We start from the raw sequence: 20,433 nt of genomic DNA on the forward strand, positions 1-20,433 counted from the left end.
TGACCTCTAAGTAAGTGTCGAAGTTGACCATCTCGTCTCTACTTCTTCGAGATTAGACGGGATACTCATTGAGTACACGTTTGTTTACGTACTCATACTATACTTCTGTGGGATTTTTGTTGGACGCGGTATATTTATTTCTAGCAGCCCACTGGGCAGCAGGGCACGGATGATTCGGGGACTAGGTGAGTTGCATTATTCGAGGCGGCCCGCAGCTAGTAAAGTCCCTTCCAGCAAAATTGTATTTCTTTCTGTCCACTGTATTCCTGACGGATGTTTGTATTGTATTTTATTTCCTTATCAATAGATGCTCATGCACTTGTGACACCGGGTTCTGGGATGGTTTTTAAATACTTTGTATTGATTGCTAGTATTTAATTTGAATTGAAGCAGTTATCTTTTAACATATGAAATTTAAAAGGAAATCTTGGTTTTAAAATTGTTAAAATTGGAGTTTAATTAAGTAATTGGTTTGTGGCTTGCCCTGACATCGGTGTCCGGCGCCATCACGACCCTTAGTGGATTTTGGTTCGTGACAGTCTTTCCCTTTCATTTCTAATAGTAAATTTTTAATAATTTAACGTAATTTTGCTATTTTTTTAATCTAATATATAGTCTTATTACGTTATGTGACATTTCATTAACTTGTAACTTTATTTAATATCATTATCAACTATTATTCATTAATATAATATAGATAAATATATAATTTTTTTTAATCATAAAATAAATATTTATTTTGTTTTAAAAATATTTCTTGAAAATTTTAAATTATTTAATTTTTTATAATATTATTAAGTAATGTATATTGTATATTTACTTTATTTTATTTTCTAAACATATGATTATAAATATCCTCACATTATCTCTAATTTATTTTTATTATTAAATATTTTTAGTTTTTGATTTTATCTATTAGACTTGAGTTACGTGGACTTATCCATATTATGACTTTTCTCATCACAATATAAAAAACTTTCTCATCTCATATTTAAATTAGTTTTTACCCTTTTTCTCTATGATAAAAATCTGAATTTTTATTTTTTTCTCTATTTATTATTTATTTTTGATATTATATTATTCAATTCCTAATATTATTACAATGTCATGTGATTTTTATTGTCTTGTTTGAATTTAATATCTATTTCTACCACACTCATTCTAACATAATATAGATAAAAATTAAATAACTTTTTCATCTCAAATTCAAATAATTTTTTATCATTTCTACTTTCTAAATTGGACCGTATTTTCAAAATTTATGTTATGCCTTTCAAACTTAAACTATTAATTCAAATATTAATCATACAAAATTATTTTCTTAATTGTTTAATACATTTATTCTAAACGTTGTAATATTTTACGTATAAAGTATTTGTTGCCCGATTTATCATATTAATATGACTTTATTATTCTTGTTATTAAAATAGTTTTTTACTGATTGTTTAATTTTTTTCTTACTTATAATAATTTGTATACTTTATGTAAGATCTTATTTGCTGCTTGAATTTCTTTAATTTTAAACTCAATAAATTTTTAACATCTTAAGTAAATTTTAGTTTTATTTTATATTTTAACTTACTCCAAAAATATAAATAGTCATAGGTTATCTCAATTTACGTATTTTTTTATTTTTATTTTTTATTATAGTTTTTAATTAAATTTTCACCTCCATATTTCTAGCTAACATAGAAGATAATCTATGACTGGATCAATATATAGATATAAATATTGATATAGATATAGATACAAATATAAATATAGATATATAAATTAGATTTGTCTAAGATCTATTTAGATTATGTATAAGATTTATTAAACTACTTCCATTAAATATGTTTCCATTTATAATTCAAATTTTTAATGTTGTCTTAAAATTGCCAAGTGGCTTTATTTTAGCTTGCCACTTGGCTTAACCACATGCTTCACTACCCTCCTTTTAATATAATATAGATATAAATTAGATTTGTTTAAGATCTATTTAGATTATGTATAAGATTCATTAAACTACTTCCATTAAATATGTTTCCATTTATAATTCAAATTTTTAATGTTGTATTAAAATTGCCAAGTGGCTTTATTTTAGCTTGCCACTTAGCTTAACCACATGCTTCACTACCCTCCTTTTAATATAATATAGATTAAACACTTTCCAAAAGTGTTGTCATAAAGTTTCGTATCTTCACGTAGTGTCTATAAATCTATTAAGCGGATAGATATTTCATGTAATCCCAAACAAATATCAAATTAGGGATGTGATTAACTGACAACATTCATCATCTTTTACGAATTTGGATTTTCAAAATTTGCAACACTTTTGAGAATAATATCTATGTAATTTTCTTAAAATTTGTATTCATTTATATAAAATACAAATGCAACGCATATTATTATGTCGTTTTTGGATATTTGTTTGTTATATACTCCCTCTGTTCCAGTTTATGTGAACTTATTTCTTTATTGGTCCGTTCCAAAAAGAATGAACCCTTTCTAAATTTGGTAACAATTTAGCTTAATCTTACAACTCTACACTTAATGAGAAACTTTTATAACCACACAAATATTCTGGGCCCCATTTGCGCTTGGTTAGGACCACAAATTCCAAAAGCCTTCATTTTTTTCTTAAACTCCGTGCCCAGTCAAACAGGTTCACATAAATTGGAATGGAGGGAGTATATATTTTGTTTGCCCGATTTTTTGTTGTCTTTATGTTTTATTATTTGGTGGTGTATACATACGTTTGATTGTATGTAGCATATTAAGTTTATAAGAAATTTGCTACAATTACAAAAGGATAGAGGTCAAGCTATCATGACCCGGATTTTCCACCCTCGGGTTTCTTGATGGCGCCTACTAATGTGAGCTAGGCAAGCCAATTATTTGAACAATTTACCTTTTTACCCATTTTATATCCTTTAACAATTAAGAAGAAATAACATTTAAACAGCGGAATTAACGTAAACGGAAGAAAAACAATAAGCTATCTGAACATAAATACCTAGTACAACTGTTTGAGTCTCGACTACCCAGAACTGGTGTCACAGTTTCACAGACGGTCTAAGAATACTACAAATAAAGGTCTGAAAGAAATAAATACAACATTGTCTCTGGAAATGCATGAAAGAAACAGGAATAGTAGATAGAAGAAGACGCCAAGGCCTGCGGACGCCTGCAGGACTACCTTGGGTCGTCTGATGAGCTAGAATCAGCAATCCCACTGCGGTCCGAAGTCTACACCACTGGGGTCTACACAAAAGAGTGTAGAGTGTAGTATCAGCACAACCGACCCCATGTGTTGGTAAGTGCCTAGCCTAACCTCGGCGAAGTAGTGACGAGGCTAGGACCAGACTATCAAATAAATCTGTGCAGTTATATAATATGCAGCGAAAAGTAAAGCAGGTATAAGCAAGTAAGGATGGGAGGGGGAAACATGCTTCGGGGAATAACAGGTAAAAACAGAATATCAAGAGAACTATAAAGGAATCAAAATCCAACCACTAGCAAGAATAAGGAAAACAAAGGCAGGTTTCACTTTCTTTTCACATCTTGTTGCAGGCGTGCAACCCGATCCCACTTCCTGTATCTCGTGGCAGGCGTGCCACCCGCTCCCATTTCATGTATCTCGTGGCAGGCATGCCACCCGCTCCCATTTCATGTATCCCGTGCTCCTATTTCATTTATCTCGTGGTAGGCGTACCACCCGCTCCCATTTTATTATATCTCGTGGTAGGCGTACCACCCGCTCCCATTTTATTATATCTTGTGGTAGGCGTACCACCCGCTCCCATTTTATTATATCTTGTGGTAGGCGTACCACCCGCTCCCATTTTATTATATCAACAGTTCTTCCAAATGAAATTTACTCCAACAAACGCAACAATTAATACGAATTCATAAGACAACAAGTACACAATAATTATGACTCACTGAGGAAAACAAGTAATGACAAGTAGCAATTAATTATGGACTTTAAGGAGCAATTAGGCAATTTAATATTTAGTATACTAAATGTCAAGTAGCAATTAAGTCACATAAACATGTAGCAATTATAGCATAAATTCAAGGCGTAATGTTGCGCAAGGATACCTTGATCCAAAAATAACAAGTAACACAATAAAGGAAAATGTCAACATAAGAATCACAGTAATAGTGGAATAAGACAATTAATGCACTTGAACTGATAAAAACAAGAAATCATAACAAACGGCAATAAGTGCACGGTATCATCCTTCGTGCTTTAACACTCTCTCACCAAAACAATACACGGCATCACCCTTCGTGCTTTACACTCTTCCTCACCCAAGCAACAATTACAAAGCAATTAGGGCAAGGGAATCAATGACATCACCATAAAGTCAAGTAACAACAGGAAATCAGTAAAATAAACGTAAAGAACAACACAACTCAATTATCAGCAAGAATCAGGAAAATCAAGGACAAGTGCACGGCATCACCCTTCGTGGTTTTACTCTCGTTCTCACCATAAGAATCAATATAATAGGCACGGAATGGTACATCATGCAGCACGGCATCACCCTTCGTGCTTTACACTCTTTCCTCACGAAAACAAATAATGCACGGCATTACCCTTCGTGCTTTATCACTCTTCCTCACCCAAACAAAATCACAACAATGGGGCGAGGGAATACACAAGATTATAATAGGAATCCCGGCAAGGGAGCAACAATTAAACCATTAAATCCCGGCAAGGGAACAACATCAACAATATCAACATCCTGGCAAGGGAGATAACCAAATAAACAATAATATCCCGGCAAGGGAACAATTTAATAACTCTTTTTCTTTTCACTTTTACTTCACAACTCGCTTTACCACTTGAGACAATGCTCCAAAGGGTTCAATCAACTCACTTACTTTCACAAATTCGTAATATAACTTGAGCCATTGCTCCACGATGTACAAAAGTCATAATTACTTCTTTAACTTCTCACAACAAATAGAAATCACTTCTAAAGCATAGATTGTTCAACGAAATTATGAAAATCACATTATAAGACCCACGGTCATGCTAGACACCAACGTATAGATACTCGTCACCATGCCTATACGTCGTACTCAACAATAATCACGTAGCAAATAGGACTCGACTCCTAATCCCTCAAGCTAAGGTTAGACCAAACACTTACCTCGATGCCTTGAACACAACTCAAGTCTCAATTATAGCTTTACCCCTTGATTCCACCGCCAATTCATTCGTATCTAATCACAAATTACTTAGTTATATCAATAAACGCTAAATAAATCAATCCCAATGCATGAAAATGAGTTTTCCAAAGTTTTACCCAAAAAGTCAAAAATCGCCCCGGGGCCCACGTGGTCAAAACTCGAGGTTCGAACCAAAATCCGATTACCCATTCCCCCACGAACTCAAATATATAATTTATTTTGAAATCAGACCTCAAATTGAGGTCCAAATCCCCAATTTTTGAAAAACTTAGGTTCTACCCAAAACACCCAATTTTCCCCATGAAAATCTTTGATTTTAGGTTGAAATCATGTTAAAAGATGTTAATAATTGAAAGAAATGAGTAAAAACTAACTTACAATTGATTTGGAAGAAGACTTGTTCTTGGAAAATCGCCCAAAGGAGTTGTGTTTTGAAAAAGATGTGAAAAATGACTTAAAATCGGCTAAGTATAGAAAAATGCAGGTCTCAATTATGGGAAATGCGAACAGGGGTTCGCAATTGCGAACCCCGACCTACTAATGTGGGAATTGCGAAATAAACTTCGCATTTGCGAACACTTTAAAAATTCCCGGGCTTCGCATTTGCGATCAATAATGTCGTATTTGCGACTGGCCAATTTTCGCATTTGCAAACCACCTGGTCGCATTTGCGATCAGGCTGCACAGTTCCGTTTTCTCGCATTTGCGATGCAAGGCTCGCATTTGCGAGCTTGCATTTGCGAGACCTGCTTCGCAAATGCGAAGCCTGCAGATCAGAACTACCAGATTTTTTTCAAAGTTCAAAAATGCACCCGTGGCCTAACCAAAACTCACCCGAGCCCTCGGGGCTCCAAACCAAATATACACACAACCTCAAAAATATCCTACGGACTTATTCGTGCGATCAAATCGCCAAAATAACATCATAAACATCGAATTAAACCTCAAAATCCATGAATTCTTTCAAACTTCATAAAACATCAAATTTTCCAATTTAGGTCCGAATCACGTCAAACGACGTCCGTTTTTCACCAAATTTCACAGAAACATCTTAAATCATATATAAGACCTGTATCGGGCGCCGGAACCAAAATACGGGCCCGATACTAACATGTTCTAATCAGATTTCATTTCAAATTTCCTTAAATAATTTCAGAAAACAATTTCTTTTAAAAATTCATTTCTCGGGCTTGGGACCTCGGAATTCGATTCCGGGCATACGCCCAAGTCCCATATTTTCCTACGGACCCTCCAGGACCGTCAAATCACGGGTCTGGGTCCGTTTACCCAAAACGTTGACAAAAGTTAAATTAATTTATTTTATAGTCAAAACTTATCATTTTTCACACAGTTTCTCCTTTAAGCTTTCCGGCTACGCGCCCGGACTGCGCACGCAAATCGAGGTGACTCTAAATGAGGTTTTCAAGGCCTCGGAGACACAGAATTCAATTAAAAACATGTGATGACCCTTTGGGTCGTCACAAAAGCATATGAGAAAAATTTAATTAACCTGAGATGTCCAATTCAATGTATATTTTGTTGTCAATATGCTGGAGTATGTATGCGCATTTGTATCATAATAAAATATCGTTGAGATAATTAACTGAATATTTTATCTTTAAAAGTATATTTAATGTTAACTCAAATCACCATAGGATTTGTACGTCATTAAACATTCTTATCCTAATTTTAAGCTATCATGTATTTTGCACTCAACTGCTATTCGTTGCAAAGTTGCCTATGAAATATTTGCTTAAATGTTACCACTTGCTTCAATTATTCTTATTTTCTGTAAAAATAGATAGTAATTTGAAAATTTTATGAAGGAAAAAAAGTATTATATTGAATATGCTTGCAATATAAACTTTTTTTGTTATCGGCTAAAACAAATTGTTAGGATACCAATAATTAAGTGATTTGTAACTCAAAAAAGGATACAAATTTCATATTAACTAACATGGACACATGCAGACGTTAATACTAAATTATGTACTATTTTTTTAAAATAACATATAAAATACCATTCCCTCCGGTCGACTTTAAGTGATTTTTTGGTTGTTTTCACACATATTAAGAAATTCACCTTTTAGCATTAAATAATAATGTAATTGACCACATTAACCTTAATTTATTCATTGAAAATATAACAAGTACTCATAGGCTCTTTATACCAAGGGAAACTTTGGAAAAAAGAAATTAATTCTTTCTTGATATTTGAATTTTTTAAATATTGTGGAAAAAAAGGCAAAAAAATCAACTAAAGTGAACGAGAGGGAGTATTATTTTATGATGAATAATAGATAAAACTAAAGCATATCCTTAGTTTGGAATTAATATTGAATATAAATTTGGTGATATTTGAAAAAAAAATAGTATTTGAAGTTAAGTTTAAAAGTTTATTCGAAAATCATGTTCAAACTAATCATTAAAAGTTGTTTCCTAAAAAAAGAGATTAAAGATAATATATGGACCGAAATATTATTATGAGCAATATTAATACAAGTTAACACATTATGCCAACTTTGCTTGAACTTCTAAACCAACAACAACCCATGTATAAGAATTAATATAATACATATGAGGATTTTTTTAGAAAATTAGCCAAATATAATCAACATTCATTATTTTTAGGAACTTATATTATTGTTTTAATTATATTTTTAATTTAAAAAAGTTTTAATAATATTTATGTGATTTTCAAAAAGTCTTTATTCATGAATGGGGTACACGCGCAACCAACGTACTCTAAGACTAGTGTTCTTAAATGACGATGGGAGTATATGTGGCCCTTAAAAAAAAATCAATAACTGGTCCCTAGTGCTCCATATTGAGCGCGAGTGAGCATCAACTTAAATTAATTCTTAAAATAATTACATATAATTAAGTTAAAAAAGAAACTAAAGTATTAAACAAAAACACCTCAAACCTAATAACTCCCGCTTCCCCTTAGGCAGCGAGCGAAAACTAGGGATTCTCAAGAAAGATCTCAAAGTTGATGAAGGTTATTTTCTTAATTTTCCTTGTCTCTTTTTTTGTTTGTGTGTGGATTTAGAGCTATGTAAGGACACCGTCAATGTTTTCTAGTTTCTCTATCCGATGAATTTTTTGCTAATACCAATTCAAAATTTCCCTTTCATTTAGTGATTCCCCTCTCATCTCACCATTCTTTTGATCTTTCAAGCGGGTATAACCGTATGAGCCGTATAGGTGATTTTTTGTATTATAATATCTTGAATTGAGGTTATCTGTGAGATTACAATCTTGATTTTTGTATGTTCTCCAAATCTTATGGGGTTTTTATTCTGTAGGGCTTGCAAAATGGTTTGTTTGAGATGTAGATGATGCTGTAGTGGGATTTAGAAGCAACAAGACAATTGTCTTTGAAGGCGTGAACATACAGTAGTAGGAAAAGAGAGCCACGGTAGATGTTTCAAAATCAAGGAGCCTCTTCAAAAAGTTGTAGTCTTATTGCAATATTGTGTTGGAGAAATATTGAATGGCAATACCAGCAACATTGAACCAGGTAATTAGAATTGCAGTCTGCTATTGAATCCTATTTTTGAGATATCTTTGTTTTCTAAGTTCTATTTGTCTTTAAAATTAGAGTTTCACAAACATATAGTTAATCGGTAGAAGTGATAAAAGAGTTATATGAGAGACATTCTGAGTTAACAGGTGTAAATTTTGTAGAGGATGAAGGTTAAAATTGTTTTTGTAGAGGATGAAGGTTAAAATTGTTGAGAAATTGAAGGCTATACCCTAGTGTTTTTAGAATAACTGACAGAGAAAGAGTAGTAAAAATTTATATTAAAATATACTATAATTTTCTCTTTATGAACTTTAAAGTTATCCTATCCTAAGAGGGAATATTGAAAATCAGCCCAGTTTAAAGGAGGGCAATTCTCAGTTCAGTTAAATGCATATTATTTGGACTTGTGTAATATCTTTGGTGTTACAATTCTCAGCTCAATTAAAGGCTTTCTACAAACTTTTCCGTGCTGTGTCTCATCTACATTTGCTTGCATTAGGTGTGAAACGAGCTACAGGCACTCTTGAAAATTGTGTTCGAGTTTGATGCACTTTTTTGATATGTTGGACTCTAGTCACACTGGTTCAGTCTTATAAACAAGGATCAGGGGATGGGTCATAAGAAGATAAGAAACTTTGTGGTTGGGTAGCCGAAATTAAGTAGGACCAAGTTTAGCAGCAAAAGTTTTCTCCTTTTGGATGCTAGTATTGAATATAAATTCTTGAAGCAAAGGAGAACTTGTCCAATTGAGTACTTGAGGCAGAATGATTAAACTTTAAAATATTTTGCAAGTTTGCACTTCCAGGTGCTCTAATCCTTAGAATGTGTTAGGTGAGTGCACCCTTGTCAAATTGAGATTTTGTGATTGATATGAGTTGTTTACTGAACGGGCTAATTTTTGATCCTTTTAAACAACTACATTTTTCTTCCTGAAGTTAATGGAGACTATTAAGTGGGGATTCACCTCATAAAAGCTTTCTCTTGTTTGCTCCGTTGTGATATCATTATTACTTTGATCTTTTCAAATAAACACTTCTTAAGGAACATTTTATGTTGGAATTCTTAGGTTAAGAATGATGTTTTAGCTATAGACAACAAATTTTACTTGAACAAACATATATGAAGAATGGTTGGTAGTTTCAGTCAATTGTGTATTTTCATTTTTCTTGGGCTCTAATTTATGTAATTTGGTTGATATCTAGCTCTCAAAATTGTTGATTATAAGGTTAACGACAACTTTACTCTTTCATGTAATTCAGCTTCTTGAAGAGGCAATGAAGAAGTCTCTTCTCCTTGGATTGTTTAGATGAGTTTAGTCAATATCATAGGCCATGAGTTTGTGCTTTAGTAACTTGTGTATTTAGCACATTCTAGCTTATATTTTATGTATTGAGTAGGAATTCATTGTCAAGCTCTAATTATATTTGATTACTTGAAGATTGTGTCTTACTAGACGGATGGAGGCTCACTGCACATTGGGTTAAATGAGTTTACATAATTGAGTTGTGAAAGTATATATTGTTACTTGGACAAGGTATTTCATAAATATGGATAAGTTAGTTTATATTAATCTGTATTTAAAAAATATAACTGGATTATGTACGAAAATGACATGCTTTAAAGGAGAAGGAAGTATGCATTTATGTTTTCTTTTAGATACTTAATCCGATCATTATAATTTTCTAACGAGAAATTACAATTTATTGTTTATAGGGTTTTAAAAGTTGAGGTTATTATTGAGGATGCGAGTTTTAAAGACTTCGTACAAGTTAAGAACATGGTTAACATGCATTTTGCTAGGCAGTTAGGAAAATATTATATATTTGCCCAGAGGTTGTGTAAACAGTAGGGGTGATATATGCATCCTGATTATATAACTAGCAGTGGGATATTAATATATTTTTGTAATTAATTACCAACTTTATATTTGTAAATGCATATTTGGATGTGAAAAAATGATTTCGTTGATAATTTCGTTTATGTTCATGTGATTATCTATATTGATAATTGTATAATTTCAAATAGAAATGACAGGAAAAGATTCTTTAAGGACCAGATATTTTTATATATAACAACCTATTAGGACCAGTGGATACTGGTTGCTAAAATATTGTAGCGACCTATTGATCTATGCTTAAGGACCAGAAATCTAGTCCCTAAAAGTATTTTAGGGACAAGAGAATTTTCAGTCGCTAAAACACTTTAAAGACCAGTAGCTAAAGCTCGTCGCTATTGACCTTTAGCGACGGAGCCTATAACGACGGTGGCGACCAGGTTTTGCTGGTCGCTAATTATGTTTAGGGACCAGAATTACACTTTTAGGGACCATTTTTCCCTTCGCTAATGATCTATTTTCTTGTAGTGATCCTGGATGACGTTGGCTTGGGTGTTGGCAGCGTTAATTTCTCCCTCATTCGCCATTCCCTTAGTTGCAACCTTTACTCTAATACCACGTTGTCACGTCCTTAGTCGTTAACTAAGTACACGTGCAGCACTCGACAACTCGCTCACGATCTTGCACAACTTGATCACGTACTTGTTATGCCAAGTCAGCCTTACTACACTCAAGATCACTAAGAGAATGGTAGAAAGAACACAAGAGAATTGTTAAAGGAAGATTTCTATTAGAGAGAACTTGAATTGTTTGCTTGGTGAATTACAAATGAATGGCCCCCTTTACATACTAGTTTCCTGGGAGCTAGTGTGTAAATATTAATTGTTACACAAGTCCTTAATATTTACAAGATAAGGGCTTTCTTTAGAATCCTCTACGAGCCTAGAAGATTCCAAGGACTTTCCTATCAAATCCATAGGGATCTGGGTCTTCCAAATGAAATGTCCATACTTCTCTAGAATCTTCTCACAAATGCTAGCCTTGCTCCTATGTAAGCTTCCACATGATGTCAAATGACGCCTATGTGGCATGATGACGTGGCGGGTCATCACAATTCTCTCTCTGCAATATTCTTTTCTTTCTTTTATTGTTTTATTTCAATATATATGTGTGTGTGTAAAATCTTTTATACCTAACTGACTCTAACTAGTTATTATCAAGATCTATTATTTGAATATCAACAAAAAAATTCTTAACTACTGATTAATGAAATAATTCAAACGAGTCAAATAGACTAGCCAATAGGATTAAATTACTTTTTCTGAACGGCCTACATGTTAATCACGAAGTCTTTAGGCATTTCGAAAATGAGGAATATTTTATTTAGTTTTTTTTTGGGGGGGGGGGGGGGCGTGCGGGCGTTGGGGGGGGGGGGCAAGGGAGTTGGAAATTGACTTCGTGGTAGAGGAATTCATTTTACTAGAGGTCCTTCACCTTTAAAAGGAAGAAGAAAAAAAAGAGGTGTCCTATTGTAGATGCTCTATGTGGTTTGGGTTGAATTTTATGAGACAGAGATAAAAGGAAAAGGTTAGGTTATTTGGAAGTTGTCCTAACTCCAAATGGTTTCCTCTTTATTTATTTATTTATTTATTTGTATTATGAGTTTAAGATGATAAAGTTCTTAAGGTTCTTTTTTTTAACTTTGTGTATAATTAAATAAGTTCACAAAATTGAAACAGAGAATATATCTTTTCTCCCTACCAATAAAGCAAGGGAAGGTTTAAGTGACTAAGTTTATCAAGAAATTATAGGAGTATTAATATATATGTAAGCACTCTTGAGTTTCCCTTGTCCATAATTATCTCTCTCTCTTTTCTAGTACTACAACTCTTTGAATAAATCAGAAATTAAGATGGGTGCAACAGGAAACTCCCCATGCGCTTCATGTAAGCTGCTGAGACGCCGTTGTGCAAAGGATTGCATATTTGCTCCTTACTTCCCTTCTGACGATCCTCACAAATTTGCCATTGTTCATAAGGTCTTTGGTGCCAGCAATATCAGCAAAATGTTACAGGTACTTATAGAGTAACGTATATTCTTTATATTGCGAGTGAGTGTGTACAAGTTAATTAAACTAGTTATAGCAGGAGGTTCCGGTTAATAAAAGAGCGGATGCAGTGAGCAGTTTAGTGTATGAAGCAAATGCAAGGATGAGAGATCCTGTATATGGCTGTGTTGGTGCAATATCCTACTTACAAAACCAGGTTTCCCACCTTCAAATGCAACTTGCAATAGCTCAAGCTGACATCCTTTCTTCTACTAATGTGATCAGCAATAGTATGAACAAGATAATGTATTACAGTTTAAAGATTAGATTTATTAATTTTTCCGGAGAAGATGGTGACTTGGTAAGTCAACCTAGCATGTGAGAGGTGAAATATAAATTTATAGTAGTAAGGTAAGAATAGGTTTTCACAAACATTATTCTTATTAGTATGTCAGATTGATTTACATATCCAATTAGTGCAATGGGGAATGGCACCGTCAATACATATCAGATAAGTACTACTCCTAGTATATATATGCACTGTATAAACGAACACTTCAGATTTAATTTTGTTTCCACTCAATAGTATTCAGTATTCACATTTTGGCAACCAATTAACGTGGGTTCGTGTCAAATAAGGCCTATTAAAAGGAAAAACATTTTCCTTCCAGAGCCTGAACTCGAGACATTAGGTTAAGCTTTGAGGGATTTTTCTGTTCATTTCCTTCTACGCATCAACAAATATATCTAAAGTGAACAAAAATTTGTTGCTCTTAACCTTGGTTTTTTGTTTTTTATTTTCTCACAAGAAGCTTGATGTTTATATCAACAAGCACCCAACCCCAAAAGTAAGCACAAATTAGCCCCCTGTTTTGACTAATGGAGTGTGAAAAAGTACAAAAAATTTAAAAAAAAAAAACGAAAAAGTAAAAAGGGAAAACCATTTGATTAAATCCTCTTCCTAATTTCAATGTAAAATGTTCGGAGGAACTTAATTAAATTGGTTACCATCTTTTTTGTAAGAAAAAATGTTCACACACACACACATTATATCTTATATCTATGCGTTGCTTAAAATATGACATGCATTTTCCAAATGGCTTAAGGAATAGGAAAGAAGAATGAATATTAAGGTGGAGAACCAGGGAAGCTTAGAAGCGAAGGAAAGAAGGACAAATCAACACATACAAAAGAATTTAGGTTTTATCGTGATGGTTGAATTTTTTCAAAGTTTTAATATAATTTAAGTCGTTCGAATAGACAATTAAATCTTTGGTATATTATCAGATCAAATTAAATACACACTTATCTTTTCATCAACGTTTAAGTGATTTAATTGTGTAAGTACTATGTGTAACATAAGTATAAAATTTAAATTAATACATAACTGTGAAATTTTAAATTAATACTATACATAACTGTGAAATTAACTTGATAAAATTCAGTTCTTTGTAATGTTTCGTTCACGTGGGAGGTAGTGCGAGAAATTGTCCCAGTTCATGGAAAAGTCTACTTAACGACGAATTCTAATTGTATATTATACAACAGTGACATTAATATCAGCTAATTTGTTTAAGGTCTATTTCACAGCATGATTATGTGTCGAATCAGGCTATTGGTTAAGGTGGGCAAATAAAACAAATAAAGTAGAAATCTAGAAATTCAAAAAGAATTAGAGATTCCTAATTAGCTTTTGTTTAATATTGAAGCATGTACCAAGGTCAAACTTGATTAATTTTTCTACGATCTCTATCAACCCCTCCTTTTTCTGTCGTTCATCTGTTGTCTCCCCCGATTTTATTTGTTTTTTCTCTATAGTCACTTTGAGTTTTGTCATATTGTTTTCTGGACATCGGCCTCGTTAGAAAATTGCTATTGGATCGGGTCCACCCATAAGAGGTGTTAGTTAGCTTGTTAACCTACTTTTCTATACTATATATGAAACTTACACAAATGTCCCAAATAAATCTCAACTTACCAACCTCTAGCCATTAGTCATAGACTTACCAAAACTAGCCAACAAAAATTGAAAAACCAAATAATAGGGTTTTCTCTCTCAAAGAATCACATGCAAAAATCACCTTTTCATATTTTTAAGCGTGATTAGCAACATTAGATACAAGACGGAAAGGAAATTTCATGGACGGGGTAGCAAATAAGGTGATGAAATACAAAAATCTATACAATATTCCAAAAATCTAAACAAAAAAGGAACTTTTTCAATGGGTGTAGTTGAAATTCATTGAAAATGTATAGATAAGTCAATATACAAAATTTGAGGAAGATTGGAGGTGATTTGGACTGGTTTTGTATCAAAATTCGTAATTAAATCGAGTTCATAAAAGTCTTCTGCGACACATGTATCAAACATGTATCACGCATGTATCACACACACAGGTATACATGGATATACATGTGATACACAATTGATACAAATATGATACATATGTGATACACAAATGTTACACAGTGTGATACACATATCATTATTTTTCATGTTCAGCGTTTATTTCGAATTTTCAATTCAAACCACCTCAAAACTTCACCAAATTATTCCAAAACTGAGATTCAAGCTCCTTAAGTTGTGCCCAATCTATTCTAATAACACCCACTCAAAACAAAGCAAAAATTTGATATTTTTTGCTACAAATAGCTAATTGGCTAATTTGGCCAATATTAGTAATATTTTATCAATTGGCCAATTTTTGTAATGAGCTACTTATAAATGGACATAGCTGGTAATTTCCCTATATGAAACCTTATTACCCTCAATGTTTAAGGTTTGTGTTAATTACATTTCAGCATACCAAATTACCATTTATATACCATAATTCAAATTAGGGATATAATTAAGGGTGCATTTATATTAGGCGCTAATTTAGGACCGTATCTTCCCACATTTACCTTTACCCGTCTCTCCCCCAACCCCCCCCCCCCTTTGGAGATGGACAGTAGCATCAATAATCTTCAGATTAGTTCTCATTTACTTCCCCAAAAACCTTAACTTAGCGACCGTATCTTCAGATTAGTTCTTATTTACCAATTCTCTATCTACACGTACAAAACATCAATGTATCGTTATTTTCATTGACCTCTTTTTTTGTGTCTTTTTTTGTTTTTTTTTTTGGCAGTGGCTGAAGGTTACTGGTTAACACAGTCGATTGAAACTCGAAGAAGAAGATATATTTCCTGAAATTGTAGATAAATTGTAGAAAAATTTAAAAAATTATAGATAAATTGTAGACTGTTTTTTGCAGAAGATTTTGTAGAAGCTTTAGTCGTTTTGGATTTGTGAAAACAGAAAACAATGCATCTACAATCAGAATACAAATAATCTACAATTTATCTACAAGATATCTACAAAATGGATACATTGAAATTTAATATCCCAATTCCCATTCAATTGTAGCATAATTGGCATTTTCGACATAATTGTAGAAGATTTGTAGAAGTTTTAGTCTTTCCAATCTACAATTTATCTACAATTTATCTAGATATCTACAAAATTGATACATTGAATTTTAATATCCCAATTCCCATTTCAATTGTAGCATAATTGGCATTTTCGACATAATTGTAGAAGATTTGTAGAAGTTTTAGTTTTCCCAATCTACAATTTATCTACAATTTATCTAGATATCTACAAAATTGATACATTGAATTTTAATATCCCAATTCCCATTTCAATTGTAGCATAATTGGCATTTTCGACATAATTGTAGAAGATTTGTAGAAGTTTTTGTCTTCCCAATCTATAATTTATCTATAATTTATCTACAATTCTACAATTTAACTACAATTTATCTACAATTTCTGGAAATATGTCTTCTTCTTCTTCTTCTTCGAGTTTCAATCTGAAATTCAGTCAAAAAAACCAAGTCTAATCTTCACCAAAACCCCTCAAAATTGAGATATAAACTCCTAAACATATTCCGAATTATTTACAACAACACCCAATCCAAACAAATAATGATTTTTGAAAACCCAAATTTGAATTCAAAGCTTTCAAGCTTTTTAATGGCTATCAATGGTGGAAAATATATGGAAGAACAGATGAAGATGAAGATGAAGAACAGAAATCTCCTTTCCGTTTCAATATTCTTCTCCTAAATCTGTTCAGAATATTCACGCCAAATCTGTTCAGAATATTCTTCTCCTAAAATTTAGCTCGCAGAAATAGGAAGATACAACTGCTATTAATTAACTTTTAATGATTGGTACAAAAACTGTAGAAATAATATGGACTGAACGGATAATTTAGGAATTATGCACATTTTTGATAATAAGGTTTCATATATGGTATAGATAGGAAAAAATCCCTTAACCTATTAGCTAGTCCTCCTCCTAAAACCCTAGTACTAGTCTATAAGCACTACTACGGATGTTGAAAAGGAAAGTTTTTTCCCTAGACTAGAGATGGCTAGGGGTAGTTTTCTGCATTTAAACTTGAGGATAATTAGGATGTGGAAATAGGGGTCGGTTTGCCACGTGAGGATTCCCAACCACCACCAGTAATTCAAGTCGTGATTAGTACTATAGACCATCCACTTCTGTAAGTCTTATATACTCGTTTTATTACAGCCCTAGACTCCTTCTAGCTTCCTTTCATATCTGATTTGCTCTCATATTGCTATGTTTTGGCGTATTCTAATTTCATAGACAGTGGCGAAGATTGTACCCTTAGGGTCGTTTGGTACATGTGGTAAGAATAATAATTCTGGGATGAAGTTTGGAATTAACTTTATTCCATATTTGGTTTGAGGTATTAGCTAATTTTGGGATAACTTTTACACTGAAATGGTGCTTAAAATAGCACGGGCTATCCAGTTTTCGGACTGGTCATTCAAAAATAGCCAACGTTTGCAAAGTTATTAGCCACTATTTTGCTGCAACAGGGACCGGTCCAACATAAAATACTGGAGATCGGTGCACCTGTGTATGAACTTCCAGCATATTATGATGGACCTCCAACGCGCGGAAAGTTCCAGCATAATATACTGGAGATTGGAGCACATGTGTATGAACTTCCGGCATATTATACTGGACCAGTATATTATACTGGAACTCCAGTATATTATGTTGGAGTACCAGTATACTTATGCTGGAACTCCATTATAATATACTGGAGTTCCAGTATACTTATGCTAGAACTCCAGTATATTATGCTGGAGTATTTTCCGGATTTTGAACAGTATTTTCGTTCAGATTTATCTTTACATGAAAAGTGGCTAAATTTCGATTACTTTTGAAACTGTGGCTATTTTTGAATGACCACTTCTAAATCTGACTATTTTTGAATTTCTCCCTAGTTATCCATATAAAAAGTGAGATGACTAATCCCATGGAATATCCCACCCCATAAGATATCCCACCTACCAAACGAGAGTGTCAATCGGCACCGTTTAGTAAACAATTTTCTTTATATATGTGCATGATATTCCTAAGAAACAATATGTATATACATTATATAAGACAGATACCACTTGTGTGAGTATAAAGTATAATCAATTAGTTGCGTGAAGTGAAGTCTTAATATTAACTAGACCACTACATGTATAAATACAAACGCTATACAATCGAAGTACTACATACCAACATTGTTCGCGCAAAATTTTGTATACCACACATATAATTAGATCATATCCTACTACATCTAGCGAGAAAATAACTCTTAAAATTCTTTACATTTTAGGGGAAATAAAGGCAGCAACTAAATAAAATTAAATACAAGTTTCCACCAATAGCAAGTTCATACTCCTGCAAGTTTTTAATTATAAAATATCTATCCAACTAAAAAAAAAGTTTTTAATCATAATATCTATCCAACTAAAAACACACGAGAAGGAATACTTGTAGTGAGGGAAAAAGTTGTATATTACAAGATTTTGTCATTCAGTTTTCTGCATGAGATTTTTCTAGACGGAACTAATAAATTGTACTAGTAGTGATAATTATATAGGTTATAGAACATGATCTCTCAAATATTCTGATATCAGTCCGTGACTGAGTACCTTAATCATGAATACATGTACGTGTCTTGTCCATTCACAATGTCTACATCATCAAACTTTTGAGACTTTTTGTAAGATGATGGAAAACATAAAATCAAGAGAATTGAATTTTGGGGGATCAGAAGACTCCAAAACATGACTCTGATTATGTTAAGCACATGAAACTCTGAGTGGGGTTAGATGAAAGAGGTAGAAGAGTCAAATGAGTTGTCTGTGAGAGGAACAAAACTAAAGTGACAAAGTTGCATAAAATACAACAATGAAAAGCCAATAATGATTTTATTCATTCTACCTTAACGTACTTTGGGTTTATTTGGAGACAAGAAGATGCGTGGTACCCATTTTCTTTTTTTCTTTTTTGAGGGCTCGAGGCCAATGCTTCCAAATGAAGGTTGTTTCATGAAATAGTAATGCTTTTCAACTTTTGTTCCCCCTTTTTGGCTTTTGGTTTCTTGTTTTTCTATGCTTTTCTTTGTTTTGTCTTTATTACACTAACAATTTACTACTTTAAACAAAAGAACACACTTATCCTTCATTACAAGTATTGCTTTTCAAATTTTAGTTCCCCTTCTAGCTTTTCGTTTTCTTGTTCTTTTATGCTCATCTTGGTTTTGTCTAAAGTTAAAATTAACAATTTAGAAATTAAAAGAAAAGCATTTTTTCGATGACGATGGAATATGAGCCAACCTCCGTGCACTTCAACTATTCCGATCCAAACAGAATTAATCATGTAGTAAATGTAAGGACGTGTCCTCTGGATTGAATATAGGCTACTCCAGTATTCCTTTTCTAGCCAAGCCTATACCTGTAAACCATATGCAGTAATCTCATTGCTTAAAAGCATTATGAAGAGAGAAGATTACTACGAGAGGCGAATCCAGGATTTGATGATCATGAGTGCCACTATTTTTAATGCAAAACTACTACTACCGAAGGAGACACTACAAGAAAGTATATAATTTGCAACAACTTTTTTGCAACAACAATAATATTGTTGCTAAATATCTATAAATGTCAACAATATTATTTAGTTGTTGCTGTATCATAGAACTTTTACCCACAACAAATTTCTTGTTGGCTAATGTTTTAATTTTGTTCCCATAACCTTTTGGGTAATATAACAATTTTAAAATATAAATAAATTGGCAACAATAAATTATTAGTGTTGCCAAAAGTTTTTTCTTGTTGGTAAAACACTTATTTTTCTCAATAATTTTTTTGAATTGTGGCAATATTTTTAGGTCTTTCTCAATTTTCAGCAAAAACAAGCGCGGCAAACTTCCCTCCCGTTTTTTCCCTGAATCTCTCCCCCTTTTTATTTTATTTTTGGCTCTCACCTTCCCCAATTCGTTCAACCCTTCGACTGGCACTTTCAGTTATGAGGTTCAAATGAGCAGCAACCTTTTCTTCCAATTTTATGGCTATGGCAAGAAATTGTAAGCTCCTTCATCCCTAGTTTTAGTTGTTTCTTGTTCTAGGGTTTCAATTCCTTGAATGCTTATATTTAGGTTTGAGTTAGGAGGTTGATGTTTCTAAATTATCCTAAAACAAAAGACTTGAAGATAGTGGTAAATGCATAAGACATGATCAGTTTTCATTAGAAGTGGTGTAGCATTGTTATTCTGACTGCCATGGTAGATTTAGAATACAGAGCACCTAGACATTTGTTCTAAAATGTTGATGGGTTGCTTTCCTTTTGCAGATATATGTCCCAACTAATCCTCGTAGTGCAGAGTCATTGCCACCAGGAATTGTGGTCTCGGAATCAGATTTTTATTTACAAAGGTTGCAGGGTGAACCAAGTGAGGTATGAAATTCTCTCTTT

At 32.9% G+C, this 20,433-nt stretch overlaps 1 protein-coding gene across 4 annotated transcripts; it reads left to right on the plus strand.

The window, feature by feature from the left end:
• Positions 1-8,095: 8,095 nt before the first annotated feature.
• Positions 8,096-13,196, plus strand: LOC109210597 (LOB domain-containing protein 12-like). 4 transcript variants are annotated; one of them, XM_019374036.1, is made up of 4 exons: positions 8,096-8,188; positions 8,496-8,710; positions 12,430-12,624; positions 12,695-13,196. In XM_019374036.1, the coding sequence occupies exons 2-4, from the start codon at positions 8,684-8,686 to the stop codon at positions 12,977-12,979; spliced, it is 507 nt and encodes a 168-aa protein (XP_019229581.1). In that variant the 5' UTR covers positions 8,096-8,188; positions 8,496-8,683; the 3' UTR covers positions 12,980-13,196. The 4 variants fall into 4 exon arrangements, with proteins under 4 accessions (XP_019229581.1, XP_019229583.1, XP_019229584.1 ...); XM_019374038.1 differs by having other exon boundaries at positions 12,698-13,196; XM_019374039.1 differs by having other exon boundaries at positions 12,463-12,624.
• The last annotated feature ends 7,237 nt before the right edge of the window (positions 13,197-20,433 follow it).

This window comes from Nicotiana attenuata, unplaced genomic scaffold (genome assembly GCF_001879085.1).
Source record: "Nicotiana attenuata strain UT unplaced genomic scaffold, NIATTr2, whole genome shotgun sequence".
Lineage (NCBI taxonomy): Eukaryota > Viridiplantae > Streptophyta > Magnoliopsida > Solanales > Solanaceae > Nicotiana > Nicotiana attenuata.